This window comes from Pelophylax lessonae (assembly GCF_965119305.1).
Source record: "Pelophylax lessonae genome assembly, chromosome: 5".
In the NCBI taxonomy this organism is placed as follows: Eukaryota; Metazoa; Chordata; class Amphibia; order Anura; family Ranidae; genus Pelophylax; species Pelophylax lessonae.
This window is the reverse complement of record NC_138772.1, coordinates 343,741,788-343,767,884: the sequence shown is the minus strand read 5'-3', so window position 1 is coordinate 343,767,884 and position 26,097 is coordinate 343,741,788. Positions and strand designations below refer to the sequence as shown.

The following is a 26,097-nucleotide window of genomic DNA, read 5'->3' as shown; positions in this document are numbered from 1 at the left end:
CTGAGCCAGAAAGGATAAAACAGAGGAAAATGGAAAGGACAGTCTGCAGAGCCCCACAGAGTGTTACCACACAGATCGCTGCTCCAGAGGAAAAGGAAGTGAGGTCGCCGGAGACTGAACTATATGCTGCAGGCTAAGGGAAAATGGCTGCCCATAGGAAGTAATGGGAGGCTTCGGCAAGATGGCCGCCGACATGTGCACAGAACGATCTGTTGCCACACACAAGATGGCGCCGGAGGGCCCAAAAACCACTACATAGAAGCTGTGTAAAAACCCATAGTGAAGCCAGACATGCTGCCCACACCTAAAATGGCGGACCGCGTGTTTTTTACCCCGCAGCGGCCGCCACACACACAGTCTGCACCTCCAAACACCGAAGTGACACAGGAGAGGGGCCCCCAAACACACACAGCGCCAGCAGTGCAAATAAAAAAGACCCCCGCAGGGATCGCATCAGGGAGCCCCACAAACGCACATACATGAGGGGACACCACAGCACACAGGACTGCCACCCCAGACAGAGGCCCCACACAGAGAGTACTTACCTGTACCGGATGGCGTGGGGTGCCTCTCATTAAACGGAAAGCCGCTGCCCTCAGATGACAGGGAATGCCGTCAGCCAAAACGCAGGACACTGCAGCATGCGAATAAACCGCAGATGTGTCCAGTGAGGTAGCCACCTCACAGGCTGCATCCCTGCGAACAAGGATGGGTCATTCGTAATGCCACGGCGAACGATGCTGAACGCTCGATGGCAGGCTGGGGATCCATCTGACCCTCTGCCCTGGAGAACCAGGGTGACCAGTCCGATTCCCAGCTCCTCAAAATCCATCTTCGTCCGAAGATCCGACTAAACTAAAGCTGACAAAATAAACAGCTAGTAAAGCAAAGAAAAAATGACATTCTTGCAAATAAAAATCATAAAAAAAAAAAAAAATTAGAAGGCTGAGCCTGTAGCCCCAGCACAGGGAAGCCTATCTACTCCTAACGCTAGGCAGAAGACAAACTGAGTTGGGATGGCTTATTGCAGGGGGGTATTGACCAGTGGGACAGCCCCCATGGGTGTGTCTATGTTAAATGCTTTTGTTTTTAACAAGTCTTATGCCTAGCTACTCCTGTGGAGAGGAAGTCAATACCCATTGGTGACGACTGAGTGGGCGGCGACTGTTGGAGGACTCAGAGAAAGGAATTTTACGGTAAGATTTTACAAAAATTTCGTTTTTTTTTTTGTTTATGTGTATTGAACAATCCCATGTTCACGTGTAAGTAGACCATAAGTAGAAAATAAGTTTTATTAGAGGAAAGGCAAAGATTTGAGTGTACGGATCCCTGTGGAGTCAACCAGAACATCTACTGCTTCCAACAGAAGATCTCTGTTAAGGTACATTGACCAGTCAGCCAAGGTTTGGCAAGGTAAGGTCACAGCCATGATTGGGTGAAGAGTAGGGCCTGCTACTAAAACCAAAGCTCTTATAGGCTAAAGCAAAGACTAACTAATGTAGTTGTACTAGAGGTTTAATATAAAGTACTGTAAACAATTAAGTATTTGTAATGATCATATAATATAGATGAAATGGTGGTTTCTACATCGGCTTAGAGTTTAGCAATAAAGACGTGGGACATACCTTTTAGAAACTGAATGAAGAGTTTTCTAATAGGGATCCATAACGCAGTGTTTTAAACCAGTAATAAATCTCAGATCTAACAGCCATGAGTAATCATGAAAAAAAAAATAATAAATTGTTTCAGGTCTTACCTCGCCTGCAAAAAATATTTTCCCCTGGATATCTTCGGCTATTATGTCATAAGCTTCTCCACTTCCACCAGTTTTTACATAACTATATGCCATCTGTGCCCAAGGATCTTTAGCCCATCTTGTAACAAAGTATTTTACTGGGACTGGTACCTCCTGCATCATGAAAATGACACTGCATGGGTAAACACAGCTTGCATAGAGAAAAAGAACAAAAAGCCAGTGGAAAGTGCAATGAAGAGATGCAAAATAACACTTCTTGATTCACATTTGTGCCAAAAAGCCAAAGAAATTATGTTAAAGCGGTTCTAAAGTCTAAGTATTTTTTTTATCTTACTTCATTCTATGCAATAAGGTTAAAAACACCACACTACCTCCCCCCCATCCCTAAACATTTACCTGACTCCTCCACTAACTCAGTGCTGCCCTGTCTGCAGCCCTGCTTTCTACTCTTCCTCTTCTCACAGGAGACGCAGGCATCAGCAGGGGCCATAGGCTCTTGCTACTGTTTGTCAAATAGTCAAATCCTGTGGGGAAGGAGAGGGGAATATGTTACCCCAAAATGTCATATTCCCCATATGTGTCTGATATACTTATGTCCCCCTGCTTTTCCTATTTCAAACTGACCAAACTAGGCATGAGAGCATATCCATCTCAGCGTGCTAGTTTCTCTGGCTGTGCTGGAAGAAAAGCCTGTCTGTCCTCCAATGGTTAAGTCTTGTGCTGACACACACTCCCCCTTCACAGCTATTATGTGGGAAAATCAGTGTACTGCTGTTTCTCTACCCCTGGCTCTCTAATGCAACTGAGAACAGAAATTATGTGATCACTTATAAAAAAAAAAGAAATGTATTTATATATATATATATATATATGTATATATATATATATATATATATATATGCAAATATTTTGCCTTTCATTTCCTTTTCAAATCCTTTTTTTAACCTGAATGGGTTGTTTTACGAGGTAAAGGTTCACATATACTTTAAGGGCCAGTTCACACCACATGCAGTCCAGTGCGTTTTTATCTGCAGCAAAAACGCATGGAAAGTAGGTTATATGGTTTCTATTGGCATAGTTCACGCCAGTGCTTACAGTTCCAGTGCCTTCCAGTTCCAGAAATAAAAAAGTAGAACAGGCTGCATTTTTCCTGCACTGGACTGAAACGCTGTAAAACGCAATAAAACGCACCAAAAATGCACTGGAACACACATGTCCTTATTTAAGGTTAAGTAAAAAAAGAGGGGTAAAAATGCACTAGACTGCATCATAAAAGCACCAAAAACTCGCTGCAGAAAAGCATATGGAACGCATCCCGACTGTGTTTCTATGGTGTGAACTGGCCCTAAATCTTTTTGCACATTTTGTATTTTATAGTCAAGCCTAAAATATACAGTATAACATTTAACTGCAGCACTGCACTTCGAGCCATTTACTCAGCCCTTGCTATTTAACTCACCTGTTCTTTAAATAGCCCTCTGAGTACTGCCATGCACTGCTTCACTACTTGCTTATCATCCATGTCCTTAATGGTAAGCACTGCATCTCCCGTAATGACCGACATCAGGACAGCATGTTTACCCTGCATTTAATACATTGCAGCAAAAAGTCATAGAAAGCATCCTATAAAAAGCATAATGTATGAAGACATGCACTATTTACAGTTGGTACCTGTGGATCCATGTCATAAAATACCCCAAAAAGACCACGTTTACCAGAATTGGGTGGAATATGACCAAAGAAATCGGCTCCTTGAATCTTACTGTCCCAAAATCTATAAGGAAACTGCAATGCAATCTGCAGAGAAAATATACAGAGTTCTATGTTATATATTTTAAAGCTCATACCATAACCATTGAACCAAAAAATCTAAAATCTGGTATACAAATATGAACAAAGCTGAATCTGGAAGTGTGGCCCATAAGAGGGGCGAAATGTGTTGAGTGGAGTCAGCCGGTGATGTCACATCCTGCCTGTGGAGCTTCCGGGTTTAGCTTTGTTTGCATTTGTATAACAGCTTCTATGTGAGTGTTATTTCATTGTGTGTTTGTAAATAATAAGAAAGTTATGCTATGGAAGATTTCCCCCTTGTCTATCCTTCTGCATGTTGATAGTTAGAAGCAGTGTTATATTTAATATCGCTCCTCGCAGGATATGAGGAGTGGGAAAGAGACAAAGAGGAGTAAGAAGAAAGGAGAGTGAGAGAGAGTACCTTTATCCATGCTGGACTTTCTGACAAGTGCTTATTACTCTTAATGCCTAGGGCATAGAGTCCATAAGCTCCAATGTGTGTGGAAACACGGGGGGGGGGGGGGAGTACACAAGAAGTGATAAGAAGTGGAATTGCACATTAGCATCGAGTGTGTGAATAATTGCACTTGGGCAACATACCTTATGGCTCCACCGCATAGCAGAAGGCAGGAGGTAAAGCAGGTCTTGATGAAGGAGCTTTTCCGTCACCTCATGAATGCTAAGGGGCGGACATGCATGCCACCTGCCCTGGATCAGTTTCATGGGGTTTAATGGTGCAAGAGGGTAGTCCCGAACCCAGAGCTTCACTGGTGCAAGTGGTTGGCCCGCCCACCACATGCAACGCATTACACTAATTCAGGGCAAACTGCATTCTGTGTCTGAGTAACCATAGGGAAACCCAAACAGCAACCCAGCTGAGAAAAGCTAGTTTTAGGAGATGCAGACTCTTGCGCCATTGGGCCATATTACAAATTTGATCTTAATTGTTTTATTTCTGGTTTTTGAGTATTTTTTTCAGTTTTTGGTGTAGTATCTTACCATCAGTTTTAAGTCGTTTTTATTCTTGTAGGAGAATCTTTGAGCCCCTTGGTTTTTTTTTTCCAAATTTTCTCTTTTTTTTTTCCGATTTTATGGTTATTTTTATTTGCATTTTTTATTAATTTTATTTTATTTCATTCTTTTTATTTTTTCGTTATTTTTGTTTTGAGGCTCCTCCTCTCTCTGTTTTTGCATTACGGAGATTTTGATATATGGGAATCTACAGAAGCAATTATTTTTTTTACATTTATATATCTTTGATTTTAAATTATATGGCAAGAGTTTCATCATTATCCATCGAGTTATGTTATATGCCATTATATGCCGTTTTTATATATATATATTCCTTCATATTCTTTGCGATTTTGGGATCTGGCATGTATTACTAAGAGATCGGCATGTTTATTGATACTTCCTCATCTCTCATTATAACAGTCATATAAGATTATTTTTTTATGATTCAGAATAGATTATTACACTCTAGTAGAAGTATCCGAGGTTGTTCAGTGTGGGAATATGAGAGTGTTATTGTAGGTTTACATTGTTGTGCGGTTCCTATGGTAACCGTTCTTGTATTTATCCCGGCGACGATCACCGAGCCTCCAGCCCTTGAGAAAGTTGCCCGATTGTGACGCAACGCGTCGGGAGGAGCCGGGTAACGTCACTTCCGGTCTACGGCTGAGACCATAAATCCTGAATTTTCACGTGGTTACGATCCTGGGACCCATCGGTCCAGTTATTTGCTATACCTGCTACTGTCTACTATATTGTAAGTTACTATTTTTTCATTAAAGTCATGTTTTATACATACTACACTATGGAGAGATTATTTTTATTTTATATGAGCAGAGAATTACCTACAAAAAGGAGTGAATCCCCCTAACCAACCATTGGTTTCTGTGAACACGCAATCATATATTGTTTTAAGGTGAGCGGCCACTGCACCTAATGTTGGATACCGGTTGTGGCAAAAACTGCACTGCTGTCACCATATTTTTGGATCACTACATCCAAGAGCTGCACAATTAATCGTTAAAAAAAAGAAAATCGTGATTCTGCGCCCCCCCCCCCCCCCATCCCCCATCATCTTAAAGCAGCATGTCCTCGATTCTTACAGAGCTGTTCTCTGCTCACTCACAGCTGTCAAAAAAAAAAAAGCCTCCAGCAAATGTTTATCAACATTGTTAAGGCTGCTAGATAACTATAAACACAATACTTTACAATGTATCTTTTCGTTCTTTTAGGCTACATTCACACCTGAGCGTAGCGTTTTTCGCGCGTTTTTTACCGCGATTTTACCGCGATTTTTGCGGCGTTTTTTACCGCGATTTTACCGCGATTTTTACCGCGATTTTTGTGCAGGCGTTTTTAGATTGAATAGAGATCAATGGAAAACGCCTGTAATCTGCCCAAAAAGAAGCTCATGTACTTTTTTGAGCGTTGGGCGTTTTGTATACAGCGTCAAAACGCTCAGATGTGAACAGGGGCCATTGAAATGAATAGGATTTGTCTTGTTGGGCGTTTTGAGAGCTGATCCTAGAGCAGAAAAACGCCCCAAAAACGCCCCAAAACGCCTAGATGTGAACGGAGCCTTAGATCAAAGGAATGAACTTCTGTCTGTAAGTGAGGGCAGTTCAACCTCTTAAAGACTAAGGGCCGGTTCACACTTGTGCGATGCGGAAAGGCTGCGATTACACACTGCCATATGCGATACGCAGGGGGTGTCAATTAAATGTTGACGACACCCCCAGTTTGATCGCATATCGCAGTGCGATCTGACAGTTCGCACAGGATCGGATCGCACAAGTGTGAACCACTGTGCGATCCGATCCTGATGCGGCTGAAAAAATGCCTCCTGTGCGTCTTTGGTGCGGGTGCAGTGCGAATTTCAGCCATACAAAGTGTATGGCTGAATTCGCATCCGCACAGGAGATCACATGTAATGAAGGAGCAGTGCGCTCCGAATTACATGCGATCTCCGCAGCCGCACATATGTTAACCCGGCACTAAGCCTTTTTCTGACCCTTAAAAATTAATAAATCACTGTGCTTGATCAATAAAAGATACTAGGTAAATGTATAATAGCAGCCAGCACATAAAGTTGTTGAACCCCAACTCAAACAAAAATAGGAACAAGGTATGCAGCGCTTATTATAACAGGAATTGGGTCAGTGAAATCCACAAAAATTGACACAGACAAGGATCAACATCAATAAAATATATAATGATTCAAACAGATAAATCATATATAGTCCATAAAATTAAATACAAATTCATCAGGAACAATCCCGTTCACCGTGTGCTAATTAAGACGACGGTACCTCCACCAATCACCAGTTAGTGTGGCCTCTTACCGATTGTGTAGATCCCCATTACAGAGATCCTCACCAGCTCCAATAATAGTTGTCTCAGGCACAATAGTCAGCTGAATGGGCATTGGATTCTGGTCCCAGAACCGCGTATAGCCAGGGATAAAAGCCAGACTGATGAATGTACACCCTCAAAATTAGTTTTCACCAAGGCAGGTATACCACAGATTTGGCAAAGGTAAACAAAAAGAAACTCCTCATGGTGAAGTATGCAGCAACACGTTTAAAAAATGAATATTAAACTCACATATTACAAAAGCAAGATGCGCATTGTTTGTGTCCTGCAGAGGTGTTCCCTTAAGATTACGTGGAGGTGGATAGCCGAAAACTCCAAGTCAAGCCAAATACATCAGGGAGATGAGTGCGACGCATGCAATGCGTGTGATGCCGAATCCCCGTGGGGATTTGGCATTGCACGCATCTCGTGCATCTCCGAAAGCTCCAAGTCAAGCCAAATACATCAGGGAGATGCATGCGATGCCGAATCCCCATGGGGATTCGGCATCACATGCATCTCGTGCATATCCCTAATGTATTTGGCTTGACTTGGAGCTTTCGGCTATCCACCTTGCATCAGTTGTGGATTTTTTTACAAATGTTCCCATTACATGTGTAAATAATTTCTCTCTACCACAGGTAGTTTTAAAATGGCTGCCGCATATTTAATGAACCATGTGCTTGTAGGGGGGGAGGTGCGGCCATGTGTGGATGACCTCACTCAAAGTGACCTAGGAGTGGTCAAAAGATATGACCACATCCTGTGGGAGGTCTTTCTGTGTACAGGACTATAAAAGGGTCAATTTGCATGAGAAAAGCCCTTTCTACCTCACCTTTTGGCCCTTAAACATCCATGATGCAGCCTGGCTTTTTTGTTCGTTTGTAGTTGGAGAAAACATGCGGCAAGGACCTTTTTGTCCTGTTGCTGCAGAGATCTATTGGAAGCTGCTGAATCCACCACCAGAGCTAAGTATTTATTCAATATTCTTGGGACAAGGGTTGTATGTTTAAGAAGCGTAATTCTGCTGTTTTACAGACCATAGGCTGTTCATGTGTTAGGCATTGTTATATCTGCCAGTCTTATGATATGTTCCTAATATTGCAATAGTTTGTATGTACAGCATGTTTTTGTTTAGGAAAAAAGTGCATTTATACCCTGCAGAGGTCTGAGCTTTCTTGTTTGTACCGCAAAGTTACCTTGCTAGATACGCAAGCAAAACACACCTCCACGCAATCTTAAGGGAACACCTCTGCAGGACACAAACAATGTGCATCTTGCTTTTGTAATATGTGAGTTTAATATTTATTTTTTAACCTATTAAACGTGTTGCTGCCTACTTCACCATGAGGAGTTTCTTTTTGTTTACCTTTGCCAAATCTGTGGTATACCTGCCTTGGTGAAAACTAATTTTGAGGGTGTACATTCATCAGTCTGGCTTTTATCCCTGGCTATACACGGTTCTGGGACCAGGATCTAATGCCCATTCAGCTGACTATTGTGCCTGAGACAACTATTATTGGAGCTGGTGAGGATCTCTGTAATGGGGATCTACACAATCGGTAAGAGGCCACACTAACTGGTGATTGGTGGAGGTACCGTTGTCTTAATTAGCACATGGTGAACGGGATTGTTCCTGATGAATTTGTATTTAATTTTATGGACTATATATGATTTATCTGTTTGAATCATTATATATTTTATTGATGTTGATCCTTGTCTGTGTCAATTTTTGTGGATTTCACTGACCCAATTCCTGTTATAATAAGCGCTGCATACCTTGTTCCTATTTTTCTGACCCTTGTTGCTTAGAAGTTAAAATCAGTATTTTTTGCTAGTACTAGTAAAAATACTTAGAACCCCCAAACATTATTTATATATATATATATATATATATATATATATATTTTTTTTTTTTTTAGCAGAGACCATATAGAATAAAATCGCGATTAGTGCAATATTTTATGTCACACTGTATTTGCGCAGAAGTCTTTCAAATGCGTTTTTTGGGGAAAAAATACACTTTATTGAATTTAAAAAAACTAAACAGTAAAGTTAGCCCAATTTTTTGTATAATGTAAAAGATGATATTACGCTGAGAATCGTGAGAGGATTGTGATCTTTATTCTAAGCAAAAAAAAAATAGTGATTCTCATTTTATCCAGAATCGTGCAGCTCTACTACCTCCATGGAATAACAGACATTTTTATAGCACTGTTGCTTATCATATTTTGGACATTTGTTTACAGTTTGGTTTCAGTACCATATTTTTTGGGACTGTGATTCAATATTTTCACTTGTTGTAGGGTGCGTATTAAGTCATATACACTGTTTTGCACATTCACTTAATTACTGTTCTATTATTATATTATGATCTCTTGCACATGCACGTAAATTTTTTTGAAGCACCAGTGCACTTTATATGTATCATATCTGTATATACTGTCATATATATGGTATTTGACTGTATTTTTACACTGTTGTAGGGCCGTTCCATATTGCCTTGAGTTTTATTCATATTGTATGTGGAGACACTACAGGGATTGGCTGCTATATTGCAGTGTTTATTATCTACTTTTCATTTTGTATCATATATTTTATTTATTTATTTTTTTTTTGTAGCGCATTGGTTTGTTAGCTTTATATATCCGTATAAAAATGTATTCTATTTTGCCCTAATAATGTTTTGATTAAATGTTGCATTCTTTCAAGTCTTGATTAGAATTTACCCAGCCTATGTTACGACCCTCATTACCATAAAAGTATACCGTAATTGTAATATTAATGTGATACCTAGGAAATCATGTGTATAAAAAAACTTAAATTGTGCCAATTAAACAGAACAATTATTTAGAAAGATGCTCAGTGTATCTTTGGTGTCTGTTCCCTACTGCAGTAGTTATTCATTTGGAACCATTAATCAATGTGAGGATAGGAGTTGCCTATCAATAATATTTCCAGAACACGCCTGTTCTGGTGATAAAATGTCAAAGAGTAGACTTCTCACTTTTGAGAGATCTCTTACTTCTTGATATGTGCATTTGGAAGGATTGGGAAACAGGGATTTCGGGCACAAGAGTTTTGTTAAAAAGATTTCTTTTATTCAACACAAAACTAAATATTTTAAAATCATAGAAAAATACAGGCAAATAATTGTGTATTAAGGACACAGTGAGACCACACAACAATGGTCTATGTTGTACAATATCTCAGTGCATAGAACTTATAAAAGTCGATTTACATACAGTTCAAAGTACAAGATCATTAGTAGTCATATAATCCTTGGAAACGTATTGCTTGATATCAGAAGAACCGCCGACGGACACCCAAGCAGTATGGTGCCGGTCAGCGGGGTCGACTGAAAGTATAAGTTAACATTCACCATGTAATATATGACCTTTGCTCGACATGTTTCGCTTTCTTAGACAAAAAAGCTTCATCTGGAGCATATCATTTCTTTTGTCTGTGTGAGAAATAACAGTATTTAGATAGATTACATATATATGTTACCTCATTTTCAGTATGTTATAATTACAATTGCATATCATTTATCTCTCCTTTTAATTACATACAATCGTCTTACACATCTCAGATAAGTCCTTCTATTTTTGCAATATCAACACAATATAACATTGGGTCTTAAGTTGCATTCAGACACTAAAGGAGTTTAGGGGAAAGAACGGAGGCTGCCAATAGTGAGTATATGTGGGGATCCATGCTGTAATTATAGTATAAGCATATATATCCTGTTTATATACCTGGTAAATGGACAGAAAAATGTATACATACCTGTACATATAGTAATCAGGCACATATCTCAATTTCCATAGAGAATTCTTTAACGAGGAGGACTGTGCGTTTTGGGAAGCTCAAAAAAGGCAATGTATAGTGACATAGTAGTGAGGGTAGTCACTCCATGTCTCATATCTGGGTGGATGAGAGCAGAAAAACAATGTTTCTCAGAGTAGTAGGCGTTTTTATTCTATGATATCGCTTTAAGGGAAAGCCCATAGAAATGCTAAAACATAAGTTCAAGTGTTTTAAAGTGGTAAAATCAGTGTGCCTCATGCTTGTTATAAGAGTGTGTAAGTACCTATAGAGCCCATAGACTATCTGCCTTAAAAGGGGGGCAAAAGAAAGACACATAGTCATTCTGGACCGTAAGAATAGACAGGTGCCATGCGTTTCTAAACGATTATACACCAACATACAGAGTTTACCCATTCGTGTATGGGCTACCCCTATAGTAAAATATATATCATGTATATTGATTTCCTTTTACACACATCTGTGAATATGTGTGTGTAATCAATTTAGTATCCGGCCCACCCTCCTCTATAATAGTGGGGGGGTGACCAGGGTTATATATAGATAATCAGTTGCTACATAGGGTCCAAGATGAGTACATGCAAAGCGTACTTAGAATAAACATAGGTAATAAACATAGTGGTAAATATATAGAGTGCCACCCAAAATGATAGATCCCTATGCAGTACGAAAGTTCCAAACATACACAGACACCTTAGCAATGCTCACCAAACTTAGGAAGGACCAGAGCTTAAATGTAGGGAGCGTGTCTCCTCTGCTTGTATGTCGGCTGTTAAGCACAGTAAGATTAAGGTGAATTCCCGGATATCACAAAAGTGTAATGTTACAGTATTAGTACTGGCCATATAAAGCTTACGTCACCGCCCCGGCCACTCCCACCGGACATCGCTCGAGAGCCAGCGCGGGGACACCCCAGCGAGGCTCTCGGCTTAGTCACGGGTGTATGCAGATCATACAGAGGCAGGAAGTGCCTCCGTAGTCCGCTCAGGTGCCACAGGTGTCCCCGCGCTGGCTCTCGAGCGATGTCCGGTGGGAGTGGCCGGGGCGGTGACGTCCGTTTGACGAACCGCCCGGGATCCATGCTACTTAAGGGCGCCATTTACAAGCCCTGGTATGGTGGAGGTTCCCCATCCGGTGAGGACTGTGCGGAAGCTGGGAACAGCGTAGCAAGGGGTAAGCTTTATATGGCCAGTACTAATACTGTAACATTACACTTTTGTGATATCCGGGAATTCACCTTAATCTTACTGTGCTTAACAGCCGACATACAAGCAGAGGAGACACGCTCCCTACATTTAAGCTCTGGTCCTTCCTAAGTTTGGTGAGCATTGCTAAGGTGTCTGTGTATGTTTGGAACTTTCGTACTGCATAGGGATCTATCATTTTGGGTGGCACTCTATATATTTACCACTATGTTTATTACCTATGTTTATTCTAAGTACGCTTTGCATGTACTCATCTTGGACCCTATGTAGCAACTGATTATCTATATATAACCCTGGTCACCCCCCCACTATTATAGAGGAGGGTGGGCCGGATACTAAATTGATTACACACACATATTCACAGATGTGTGTAAAAGGAAATCAATATACATGATATATATTTTACCTTAGGGGTAGCCCATACACGAATGGGTAAACTCTGTATGTTGGTGTATAATCGTTTAGAAACGCATGGCACCTGTCTATTCTTACGGTCCAGAATGACTATGTGTCTTTCTTTTGCCCCCCTTTTAAGGCAGATAGTCTATGGGCTCTATAGGTACTTACACACTCTTATAACAAGCATGAGGCACACTGATTTTACCACTTTAAAACACTTGAACTTAAGTTTTAGCATTTCTATGGGCTTTCCCTTAAAGCGATATCATAGAATAAAAACGCCTACTACTCTGAGAAACATTGTTTTTCTGCTCTCATCCACCCAGATATGAGACATGGAGTGACTACCCTCACTACTATGTCACTATACATTGCCTTTTTTGAGCTTCCCAAAACGCACAGTCCTCCTCGTTAAAGAATTCTCTATGGAAATTGAGATATGTGCCTGATTACTATATGTACAGGTATGTATACATTTTTCTGTCCATTTACCAGGTATATAAACAGGATATATATGCTTATACTATAATTACAGCATGGATCCCCACATATACTCACTATTGGCAGCCTCCGTTCTTTCCCCTAAACTCCTTTAGTGTCTGAATGCAACTTAAGACCCAATGTTATATTGTGTTGATATTGCAAAAATAGAAGGACTTATCTGAGATGTGTAAGACGATTGTATGTAATTAAAAGGAGAGATAAATGATGTGCAATTGTAATTATAACATACTGAAAATGAGGTAACATATATATGTAATCTATCTAAATACTGTTATTTCTCACACAGACAAAAGAAATGATATGCTCCAGATGAAGCTTTTTTGTCTAAGAAAGCGAAACATGTCGAGCAAAGGTCATATATTACATGGTGAATGTTAACTTATACTTTCAGTCGACCCCGCTGACCGGCACCATACTGCTTGGGTGTCCGTCGGCGGTTCTTCTGATATCAAGCAATACGTTTCCAAGGATTATATGACTACTAATGATCTTGTACTTTGAACTGTATGTAAATCGACTTTTATAAGTTCTATGCACTGAGATATTGTACAACATAGACCATTGTTGTGTGGTCTCACTGTGTCCTTAATACACAATTATTTGCCTGTATTTTTCTATGATTTTAAAATATTTAGTTTTGTGTTGAATAAAAGAAATCTTTTTAACAAAACTCTTGTGCCCGAAATCCCTGTTTCCCAATCCTTCCAAATGTAATTGATCAATTGAGGATAGGGGCACACCCTAAATTGGATACGTCATGGCCAAGATGGCTGCTATCTGTGGACACATGACTTGTAAAATACTTCTTGATATGTGTCTTAAGTACTGGAAATGAAGGGAAATTTTCCCAATGGGAACAAGTCAGAGAAAACAGACAGGTGTCAACCATTCTCTATCTACAACCAAAAAGAAAAGGTTTGACTTTACATACAATTAAAAAAAAAAAGTCTAACTATGACTTAATGTCTAAGACTAGGGTCAGAGGTCACCTGCAGTTAAACCCTATGTAAACTATATCAACAATGTCTTTATCTATTCACAACTTATGAGCTACTCTGTAAAAGACACAGATAACCTTTAAATTAGCCACACAAAGTTCAGAATTATCCCTGGTAAGCACTGTACCTTTTCAATAACTCCAGCTCCTAGACTGTTGATGGCCTTAACTTTTTTCTCTGGTAAAGTTGGATTAAAATGAATAACATTTTTCTGAAGTATTGTCAAGGGTGCTGTGACCAAAACCTGAAAAAAGACAGTTTTTTTTTGGGGTAAATATGAGCAAATTCAAATCTGTCAAACATCAGATAGTATATAAAAACTGCTAATTTACAAAAGTTCACAAATTAAAGTTCAATATGACTTTTTAGAATAATTTCACTCTTTCTAAACTTAGATTTTTTTTAATTCAATTGTAAAGGGACTAGATCAGGTAAAAAACCTGGAAGTAATCACTGCTGACTCGATTTCAAAGTGTATGTTCCCAAACTGTCTTTTTTATCCATGCTTTAACTTAGTGAGTCATAGACCAAGAAGAAACATGCATGATAGTGACCAACTGAAATTGATAACCTATAATGTAAGAGGCCTAAACTGTCCAATAAAAATACATAACATTTTAGAAGAGCTGAGAAGAAACGCAGCGAGTATAGCCTTCTTGCAAGAGACACACATCTCTTTAGATTCCAATGTAAAACTCTATTCAAAGCACTATCTAACATGGTTCTATGGTGATACCCCAATTAGACGAGCAAGTAATGTGGTAATAGGAATGGCCAAAAATGTTAGATTTTCCCTTGAGGAGAGTAAGATAGACCCACTGGGTCGATATATTTTCCTTAGGGGACGAATACAGGATATGGAACTTACGCTGGCTAATGTTTATAGCCCAAATAAAAACCCTAGTGGCTATTTGGGGAAGATCCTACATGAATTATCTCTCTTCAAAAAAGGCTTTCTGGTACTGGCGGGAGACATACATTTCTGTACAAATCCAAATCTTGACTGTACATCAAGTCCAAGGACGCTGGGAGAACATCAACTTAGAAAGATAAAGGGAAAATTACATCATATTCAATTAGTCGATGCGTGGAGGATTCAACATCCAAAAGAAAGAGATTACACCTACTATTCCTCCATGCACTTGATGTACTCAAGATTGGAATATATTTTTATTGACCATCAAATGATAGAATCAGTAGTCAACACAAAACTAGGTACAATAACCTTATCGGATCATGCACCATCAAACCTAACAATAAAAATTTTAGGTTCTCAGGGAAACACAAAAACATGGAGACTAAACGAAGATCTATTCCAGGATGAGGAGAAAGGAACTAGAATAGAAAAAGAATTAGAATTATATTTTCAAGAGAATGAAACTTCTGAAATCTCGGCAGCGACTATTTGGGAAGCTCATAAAGTATACATCAGAGGGATATTAACATCCATAGCCTCTAAAAAAAAAGAAAGAAAGGACCAGCTTAATAAACAGATTAACAACGGAAATATATGAATTAGAACAGAGACATAAAAAAGATTTAACAAAGGAAATAGAAGAAGACCTCGTGTTAAAAAGAGATAAATTAAAAGACCTATTAGAAGAAGAAACTAGAGGTCACTTTTATAAATTAGCAAGATACAGGCATAAATTCGGTAATAAACCAGGGAAATTTTTAGCAAGACTACTAATGAAGAAAAAAATCAAAAAATGACATAGAAAAAGTGAAGAATAGCAGAGGAGAAATAATCAACTCGACAACATACTTTTATAGTGGCTTATATAATGTCCGTCAGGAGGAAACACAAGAGAGAATAATAAATATACAAAGATATATTAAGGAAGCAAGCCTACCCAAATTATCAAAGGACAAATTAGAGCTTCTACATGCTCCTATCTCTCAGTTAAAAGCACCCAATACGGAAAAAGCCCTGGTCCAGATGGATATACAGCAAGGTACTATAAAAGATTTGGAGAAATCTTAGTCCCAAAGATGTACACATATTTGAATAAGATCGGAAAAGAGGAATTGAGGGAGGAATCTCTACTGGCATATATCACGGTAATACCGACAGAGGGGAAAGACCTATCTCTCTGTTCTAGCTATAGAGCGATTGCCCTATTTAAGGTGGTCACTAAAATATTCGCAAAAATATTAGCAACAAGATTAAAAGACTTGTTGGAACTCTGGATTCACCCAGACTAGACTGGATTTGTACCAGGTAGAGGGGAAAGATAATGCAGTAAGAACTCGGTTACTCCTACAAAAAAACAAAAACGATGACGTTCCCTCTCTTCTACTGTCGATTAACGCTGAGAAAGCCTTCGACAGGGTGGATTGGGACTTCATAATGGAGACAATAGGAAATCTTGGGATTGGAGTAAGGATGAGGCAATGGATAGAGGCATTATATAAAAACCCGACAGCAAAAGTTAAGATAAATGGGGGATTGTCAGAAAGCTTTAAGATGAGCAACGGGACTAGACAACGGTATCCCCTCTCTCCCCTTTTGTTCATCTTAGCTTTAGAACCTCTTTTGGCAAGGATAAGACAAAATAGAGATATAAGGGGAGTGAAGGTGGAACAAGAAGATCATAAGATCGCAGCATATGCAGACGATCTGCTTTTTTATATTACTAACCCTAGGATCAACCTCCGAAATATCCAAAAAGTTAAGAGAATATGGAAAACTATCCAATTTTAAAATAAATCCAGTAAAATCCGAAATCCTCAACATAAGCTTAAATATCAGAGAAGAACAGGCCCTAAAATCCCACTTCCCATATACCTGGGCAAAATCCAAATTAAAGTATCTAGGGATATATAGAACGCCACAAATAGAAAAATTATATTGAGTTAATTATATACCTTTATTAAATGAAATAAAAACAGACATAAAGAAGAGGTCCAACAATCCAAATTTCCTGGAAAGGGAGAATAAATGTGGTCAAGATGTTCTTGTTGACCAAAATTCTGTACAAGTTTTCCTTATTACCAGTAGACATCCCTCCCTCTTTCTTTAAAACAATGAAAACTATGATAATGAAATACATATGGCAGCGGAAAAAACCCAGAGTGCAATATGCCGTCCTTACAAGAAGTAAAACACAGGGAGGGTTAGCAACACCAGACATAGAAAGGTATTATAGGGCAGTAATTATTACACGAATGATTGAATGGGCTGACAAGAGTGGTGTATAAAATATGGGATGGGGTTAATAAACAATTAAATTGGGAATATAACTCCCCGATGATATCACTGAACGGCACAAAATATTTCCCACCAGGGAATGAGGAAAAATTTGGAAACTGGATAGGAAACACGCAATTAAAAGATATTGTACACAAAGGGGGTATTAAGACACTTCAAGATTTAAAATTAAATAATAAGGGGATGATAAGATCCGATAAGATCGGAGAAAACATTAAATTCTATTGAAAAATTGTGTAATACAACAACTAATATAAAACATGGAACATCTCAAATATATAAGATGTTAACGGAGTGGCACTGTCTGGAGAGGCCTCCATTCATGGCAAAATGGGAAAAGGAAATTGGGACACAATTGTCAAAACATGAATCAGACATTGTATTGAGGGTGGCAGGTTGCATGGCCATAGACGTGGGGACCATAGAATTAAATTACAAATGTTTGTTAAGATGGTACATCACACCTGTATTAGCACATAAATATCAATCAGATAAAACGGATAAATGTTGGAGGGAATGTGGAGGTACTGGGTCGATGTGCCATATCTGGTGGGACTGCCCCAAAATTAGAGATTTATGGATAAAGGTGCAGCAAATCACTGAAGTTATTACCGAAGCAACGATCCCAAATTACCCATGGGTCTGTTTATTTCACAAAACGACAATATCGTTAAAACAATATAAAACAACTTTGGTCCCAACCTTGCTAAATGCAGCAAAGGGAACAATTCCGAGAAGTGGAATGAAGCAGAAGGTCCAAATCTAAAATGGTGTAGCAGAATTAACCATGTTTTTAATATGGAATAAATTGGTGGTAGTCAGGAGGAAAACCCAGCGTATATGAGAAAAAAATGGGAAAACTGGGCTTACTTTAATAAATCAAGTAAGTACGCAGAAATTAATATTTAAGTACCAACGAAGAAATAGGAACAAAAGATCAACAAAAGAGAAGGGCGTAAGATATCTAATAGGAGGAGAAATAGCGAGAGAGAGAGGGCCATACATTTCAATACATTTTCACTCTTTGTTAAACTATAAATAAACAGAGAAATTAAAGGCAGCAGAGCAAGTTAAGAGTAACATGTTGGAAGGAGATTGGTAGGGAGGGTTGGGGGGGGGGGGGGAATAAGGGAAAATGTTTTGTAATGTAATCATGGTTTTCTTTCATTATCAAGGAACCTTTTTCTTTTCTTTTTTTTTTTTTAAATGTTTTGTAAAGTTTTTTTTTTCTTGATGGAAATTTAATTAAAAAAATGTAAAGCAGTTCGGAAAAAATAAATAAAATAAAAAAACTGAAAAGATCAAACATGCATATCAGACATATCAGGAATAAAAGGATGACAGCCCTAGAGCTTGCAATCTGGGAAACAAGAACAGTCTGTTTTATTGATGGAGTTCATATTCAGATTTCACTGGCTGAATGATTGTTCCAGGGGAGCAACTAAACTCTGGAGCCTGCAGAAATGTGCAATGGGATTTGATTATTGGCTCCTGCTGCTCTTACGGAGTCCAATGAAGAGGAAGTGGCACAGTGCTGGAACGAGAATGGGATCAGGTAAGTATATAGGGGGGCAGGTGAGGGGTTTTACACACACTGCAGCCAGCGGGAGTGTGTGCATAAAAAAAAAAAACTGGAAGCTGGTTTCTATGCAGAGCTGCACCAGATTTTGCACTCCCCAGTTTTAGTAAATCAACCTGTCTGTGTTGATGAGGGAATCGATTTAATTTCTTTCCTGCAACTCTGGTTGTGTAACAGACTTACCTGACTTCCTGTTCCTCGTTCCATGTTACCGGACTTCCTGTTCCTTGTTCCATGTGTGGCCCCACCCATCCTTTACTTAAGGTGTGAACTTCATTCCCTCAGTGTCGCAGCAACACATCAGACGCCTATGATCTGCTCCCTCAAGCCGTACATCACCTGGTGACTGTACTACAATTTCAGCTAAACTGCAGTTTCCCTTTAACTCAGCTAAACAGCAAGTATATTGCCTTGGGCTAAATTGTTTTCTCTGCTAAAAAAGTCTCACTGTGATGTTACTGTCTGTAACTATGTTACTAGATACTGTTCCAGACAGTCAGCGGTCAAGACTGCAAAATATTCCAGTTTCTGTATCCTTTAAATACTTAGGAATCTATGTCACTTCTATAACTTTGGACTATACCTTAACATATCACCGCTACTGGGATGTATCCAGGATAAAGTTAAAGTGTGGTCCAAGGGGGACGTATCTGATATTCGATATGTAAGCAACCTTTCTTTGGAGCTCCGGACCACACTGAAATCCTACATCATCCTAAACAGCCTGAGGCTCGCTTATCCTGCCAGCAACTACAACGATCGGTGGATACAGACACCGGGAGGCCAATCATGGTAAAGATAGGTTCTGGTCTTCACCAGAAACCCGCTGAGAAGCTCTCTCGCTTCGCCTATGAGGCTGGCAAAAATGGTGCCCAGGACATGGTTTTCCTAGTGCAGAAGCTCAGCCCTGGGCTGAGGGGGAGTCTGACTGGCTGGAGGCGACAGACCCACTGGCTGTTCCAGCGGCCTCCTCCTCTTCAGAAATGTTGACAGGAACCTCTGGGGTACAGGTAGGAGAACCGACCCTATCACAAATTATGGCGGCCATTAAGACCTGCCAGGCCTCACTCACCACACAAATACACACTTTGAGGGTGGACTTTGCTATCCTGAAAGATGATGTTCACAAAGATCGTCACCGCATAGCTAATGCAGAACAGTGCATTAGCACGGTAGAGGATGATTTGAACCCACTTATGGTGACTGTTAGAGATGTGGCGGAGGACCACAAATCTCAGGAGGCTAAGCTGGGAGATACTGAGGACTGACTGTGGCAACAATCTCCGGTTCTTGGGCTTTCCAGAGGGGTCTGAGGGCAAAAATCCTGAAGACTTTCTAATCGGATGGCTGAAACAAACCTTTGGGAAAGATTCATTTTCCCATTTGTTTGCAATTAAAAGAGCTCATTGAGTCCCACTAAGGGCGGTACCCACAACCATTACTGGCTCGCTCCCTTTACTTCAGGGATAAAGAAATAATCCTTCAACGTGCTAGGAATATGCCGAAGTTGCTCTATAACAACCGTATTACCATCTTTCCTGATTTCTCAGCAGCAATGCAGAAACAGCGTGCAGCCCAATTCCTCCAGGACTTACTCGCAGACCTCTTGAAGTTTACCGAGGGGCTTCTGATCTTCAGTGGGGATCTCAATTTTGCGATGGATCCCCAACTAGATGTCTCTCGAGGGTCCTCTCATCTATCATACACCTGTCTGAGAAGGCTGAAAACAGACTTGCTACTCCTTCATCTTATAGACCCCTGGAGGTTACTGCATCCCCAAAACTGGGACTACTCTTACTTTTCCCAAGTGCATCACACTTTCTCACGTCTCGACTATCTTCTAATACCTCACAAAGATCTCACTAAAGTGGTGTCCGCTCAAACTGATGCCATCTACCTTTCGGATCATGCCCCAATTCACCTGACCCTTTGAATAAACCCAACGCACACGAGTCCACCTTCTTGGAGGCTCAATGAAGCTCTACTACAGTCCCCAGAATCTTGTACCGTGTTTCGGACTGCATTGTCAAACTACTTTTCCACCAACAGCAACTCGGTAGACAATCCCCTTTTCTTTGGGAAGCGCATAAACCGGTGGTGAGAAGGTTACTAATACAAATAGGATCACAACTCAAACGCGAGCGCGCTAGGCTTACTGACAATCTTTTTGCAATGGTGCAGTCGCTGGAATGTGCTCATAAAGATACTCTGGCGCGCTCCACCTACCAGGACCTGATCAAGGTCCGTGAGGAATTGTGGTCTCTTCTATTTCACAAGACAAAATAGAAATTGGTGTGGGCGCGCCAAACTATGTTCGAATTCTCTAATAAGCCTTGATTATTGCTAGCCCGTGCTATCCGTGGACCCCACACCAGAACTTTCATCTCTTCAATTACGACCACTGGAGGGAGGAAGTTGACTACTTTGAGGGATATGGCAGCGGAATTCCGCTCCTTTTTCAAGGATCTTTATGGCATTGGAAAGGCAACTACCTGGGCATCGCCTCATCCAACCTTCGCATCTATTCAGTCCTATATAACATCATCAGGTATGCCATCCTTGTCGCTCGAGGCGAGGAAGGGGCTTGAGGAACCCATCACGGTGGAGGAACTGGGACTGGCATTAGCAAACTCCAGACCCAAGAAGGCCCCGGGGCCGGATGGTCTCACTCCGATATAATACAAAGAACTTTTACGAAAACCTTTCCCCCTACTTAGTTACAGCCCTTAACTCAATCAAGGATGGTCAACCCATGCCAGTTGACTCTCTTAGAGCGTATATCTCGCTGATCCCCAAGGAGGGTAAGGACCCATCCCAGGGGTGGGGGGGGGACAGAAGTCACAGGCTACCGAAAGCCATCCAGAACAGATGACTTGATCTTTTTTTTTTACTAATCCCCTAACATCTTTTCCGAACTTAGTGCAAGCCCTTCAACGCTATTGCGCACTGTAATTTTTTCCGCATCAACTTTTCTTAGTCCTATGTCCTCCCCATTTCTCTAGATCGTACCAAAACGGAGGGACTCCGGGCTATTTGCTTGTTGCAGCTAGCGACAGACAGTATCCGATACCTTGGAGTGAACATCACACCTGATCCTGAGGCCCTGTATGTGGCAAACTTTGACCCCCTTCTTTAGCAAATTAAGAAAGACCTAACCCACTGGCTCATGGTTTGGTCGGTGCAACGCTCTCAAAATGACTGTCCTTCCCAAAATTTTGTACTCTCTCTGTGCGTCTCCCATCCCTTTTCTTTAAACACATGGACGCATTGTTCCAGGAGTTCGTTTGGTCACATCGGAGGCCACGCATTCAGCTCCAGCTCCTTTATCTACCAAGGTCCAGGGGGTTGGGGCTACCGAATGTGAAAGCCTACTTTAGAGCAGCCCATTTAACCAGACTGATCGACTGGTATTGTCATGCCGAGGCCAAAAGATGGGTTGTCATGGAAATGGAGGACTCCGGCAACACGGCAAAAAAGCTGGCCATGGATTACGTTACCTATCCCAAAGGAACTTAGTAGCCACCCTACCTTAGGCAGTATGCTCACAGTCGTTAGGGAGGCTTTCCTTCCTACCGCGGTCTTCCCTCTTACCTCCCCGATAGTGCCGTTTTGGGCTACCCAGATTTACCCTCCGGTCTCGAGGGTACGCGGTTCGTTGGTTTGATCTTGGGGGGCCGATTATACCTTTGAAATTTTCTTGGGAATGATGGGAAACTCTCCATGGACATTTTGACTAAAGCAGCTAATCCTCCACTGGACTTCTGGAGTATTCTTCAACTCCGACATTTTCTCCGCAAATGTTTCCATTCTCCAGGTATCTTTTGCCAATTGACAGAAATAGAGCGTATATGTCATAGAAGGGAACCGATCCGCCATAGTCTCTCCATCATTTATGCTGCCTTAATCAGCCCGCCCTCGGACTGTTCCCCTCCATTCCTGGCGCACTGGGAGCCTGACCTAAACACCAAATTTACAAAAGCTCAAAAAGAGAAGATCCTCCATTTTGCACAAAAATCCTTGATAGCCACAAAAGGTACAAGAAACAGGCTACAAGATCCTCAAGAGGTGGTATAGGGTGCTCTTAATTCTACATCTGTTTTCCCCACAAGTCCCAGACACATGTTGGCGGTGTGATATCGATCGGGGGACCTTGTACCATATCTTTTGGGAATGTCCACAAATTAAACCATTTTGGCGAGCACTGACCAATACCATCAAACACTTAACCAATGTAGACTTAGCAGACGACCCTGCAGCATGCCTGCTCCACCTCACTCGAAGGCCCATCAAAAATTATAAGATATCCCTTACTATTCAGCTCTTAAACACAGTCAAGGCATGTATATCCCTTTGCTGGAGATCAGCTGTTCCACCCACAAGGTCTCTTTGGTTCTCCAAGGTCAATGAACTCAGGGATATGGAAGATATTTCAGCTACTTTATACTATCAGGAGGGTCTCCTCCATGACAAATGGGGACCGTGACAATATTTTAACCTTACGGATGCCTACCTACAGGAAATTTTGCATCCTGGCTGAGTGACGGGGGACGCGGGGGGCCGGGTTCGGGGAGCCACTCCACACTTTTTCCTGCCTCTTCCTTTTTTCTCTTGCATTTCCTTCTCTCTATCATTCATACCCTGCTCATTATCACTATAAGATCCTTTTTGAATTTCGTATACAGTATTTACATCTCTTGAGATCTTGATGATCCCCCCACTCCCACCTTCACAACCTGTATTGACCAATACCTTTCTTCTAAAAACTTACTTACCTGGTTGTTAATTGCCATGTTTAATGACCTTGTAAATGGCATCTCTGAGAGGTGTACACTATCAAACTTTATGCTTCTTAGGCAATTATATTGTTTGTTTTTGCAAAATCTCAAATGTTTGCGGTCAACTTGATAGGTTTTCTTCAACATTTTGTGTTCTGTACCTTGTCATCTCATGTTCTGCCATTTCCCCTGTTTGTATTGCAACCTTTGACTAAATAAAGGAATTAAAATAAACAGCGTGCAGCATTTCAAAGTGTGACACGCGAGAACGCAGTCTACAATACAGTATGATGTATCCTGCAAGCCTCCCGAGTGGTGTATAAGGGCAAAGCGCAGTTCTTCACTTCACCTAAAGAAGCTAACAGATGGCTGGAATCTTTGGGAAGCACCTGATCACCAATTCACCCTTCCTATTTCCCATTACTTTATCTAAGGGCAGTAGGCTGAGGCCCCTCTTCTGTTTATGGTTACCATTGTTTGTTCTATTACAACTGATAATGATGGTAATACTTCCTTATAAAAGCACATATTGCCCGGCTGGCACATATGGACATTAACTCTGTTGCGGTCCATGGCCCGTTTTGCTGCTCCTTGCACTTACAACCTCCTCTTCCTCTCCGGCTGGACAAAGAAGAATTCCCCCACAAGGGTGACACTGTTACATTGTTGTTTGGGGTGGAAGCCTGTACTATGTTTGGGACTGCGGGCAGGGTGTGTGTGGGGGGGGGGGGGGGGGGGGTTGGTGATGCTTCTAAGTTTGGGAACATTTCGGATTTGTTTATTTAATTTTGCTGTTTTAGGTTTGGTCTTCATTTCTAGTCCACATCGCAAATGTTTCCATGCTTTACAAAATGTCCCTGCTTTCTAACGATATCACCACATACTGAGGACCGGGACATTGTTCTCTGTGCTTTCTGCAAGCCCTTTGCCACTTTGCCAATACAGTGAAATGTGCCTTAGTTTTTGATTACATCCAAAATTGCAAACCCCATATAATCCTCCTCCAAGAAAACCACTTGGTTAATTCTATAATTCTAGCCCTTAAAATATCTGTTCTGGTGACCAAGTCCCTAATGTGTACCCCTAAAACTATTGTTATGGACCGTATGGTAAGTTCGTAGAGGTGGTTCTATGAATTGATAACTTGCCCCATACTGTTGTAGCAGTTTATATTCCACCACCTTTTATGGTGGCTGTATGGGAGGTGCTGATGGCAAAGGCGCTCCAAGTGGCAGAGGACTTGAATACAGTGCTTTCTCCTCATATAGACAGACTAAATGCTGCATCTACGTGTAACACCCCTTTAGAGACATGTATGACACATTATAACTTAGTTGAGGCCTGGAGATGGAAACACCCAGAAGCCGGAGCATATTCCCATTTTTCCTCCACCTACAATACTCTCTCTCATTTAGATATGTGCTGTTTGTCTAGAGATGCTTTGCCCCAGGTGGTGGAGGTTTAGTATCTCCCAAGGGCTATTTCGGACCACTCCCCTCTGTTGTTAACTATGGCCTTGGGCCAGTCGTGCGGATATTCTCTTTGGAGACTAAGTCCATTATGGTTAAAGGAGGAATGTTTTGAAAGAATGGCTGCTGCCTCAATTGGTAATTTCTGGCCTGAAAACAATGAGGAAGTCCCAATAGGGGTTACCTGGGATGCTTTAAGGATACCATTAAAGGGGATATCTTGAGGAATATAAAGAAATCTAGATCTGACAGAGAATGGAAGGTTAGAGAATGTGAACAGGTCACTACAGAAGCTGAAGTTAAATGTATTAGGAATCCATCATCCCTAATATTAAGATCTGGAGAGATTATGACCGCCAACTGGAATTAGTACTGGAAGAAAAGACACAAAAGAAATGACTCTACCAATCACAGCACATCTTTGAATTCGGAGATAAAAAAAGCAAACTTCTAACTTACTTAGCTCATTCTCAACACTCCCCTGCTTCTATTCCTTGCATTTATGATGAACATCGTACTCTTTGCACCTATCCATATGACATAGCAAATGCGTTTTTTTTTTCTACCCTCTATACCTTATAAAGCAGAGGAAGTTCAGCAAAATCTAGAGCTAATCCCTGTCTCAGTGCTGTCACAGAATGCTGCAGGAGAGTTGGATCTTCCTATCTCTGTGCATGAAATAGAGGAGGCAATGCATTCCTTACATCCCAACAAAACTCCAGGACAAGATGGGCACCCGGTTGAATGGTATTGTACTTATAAATAATTTTTTGCACAAAAACTACTGGAAGTTTATAAAGATGCTTTTGATAGTCATGTGCTCCCGAAATCTCTCAGGAAAGCGTTAATTGTCCTGATCCCCAAGCCACACAAGGACCATAACTTCTGTGAATCCTACAGACTGATATCGTTAATTAATGTAGATGCTAAAATATTGGCCAAGCTTCTTGCTAGATGACTGAATAAGGTGATAGCCTCTGTTATAATTCCAGATCAGACCGGTTTTATACCGATGCGATCAACGGCTATAAGTCTACGTTGGCTGTTTATGATCCTGCAGTCTGCGGGGCCTAACCCAGATACTACAATTGTAGTGTCACTGAATACTCATAAGGCCTTCGACTCTATTGAGTGGCCCTATTTACTAGCGGTCCTTGTGCAAATGGGTTTCGGAACCAACTTTGTTGCATGGGTGAAGTTACTCTATTCCTACCCTGTG

General features: G+C 40.8%; 1 protein-coding gene across 2 annotated transcripts in view; it reads right to left on the bottom strand.

Annotated features, from left to right (window-relative positions):
* The window catches only part of KDM1B (lysine demethylase 1B), a 128,544-nt gene that overhangs the window by 16,730 nt on the left and 85,717 nt on the right, over window positions 1-26,097 (bottom strand). For both annotated transcript variants that reach the window (XM_082258769.1, XM_082258768.1), the window contains exons 17-20: window positions 13,972-14,088; window positions 3,428-3,553; window positions 3,216-3,338; window positions 1,757-1,909 (exon numbers count right to left, since the gene is read on the bottom strand). In XM_082258769.1, coding sequence (XP_082114895.1) covers window positions 1,757-1,909; window positions 3,216-3,338; window positions 3,428-3,553; window positions 13,972-14,088 — 519 coding nt within the window. The remainder of the gene's footprint in view (window positions 1-1,756; window positions 1,910-3,215; window positions 3,339-3,427; window positions 3,554-13,971; window positions 14,089-26,097) is intronic.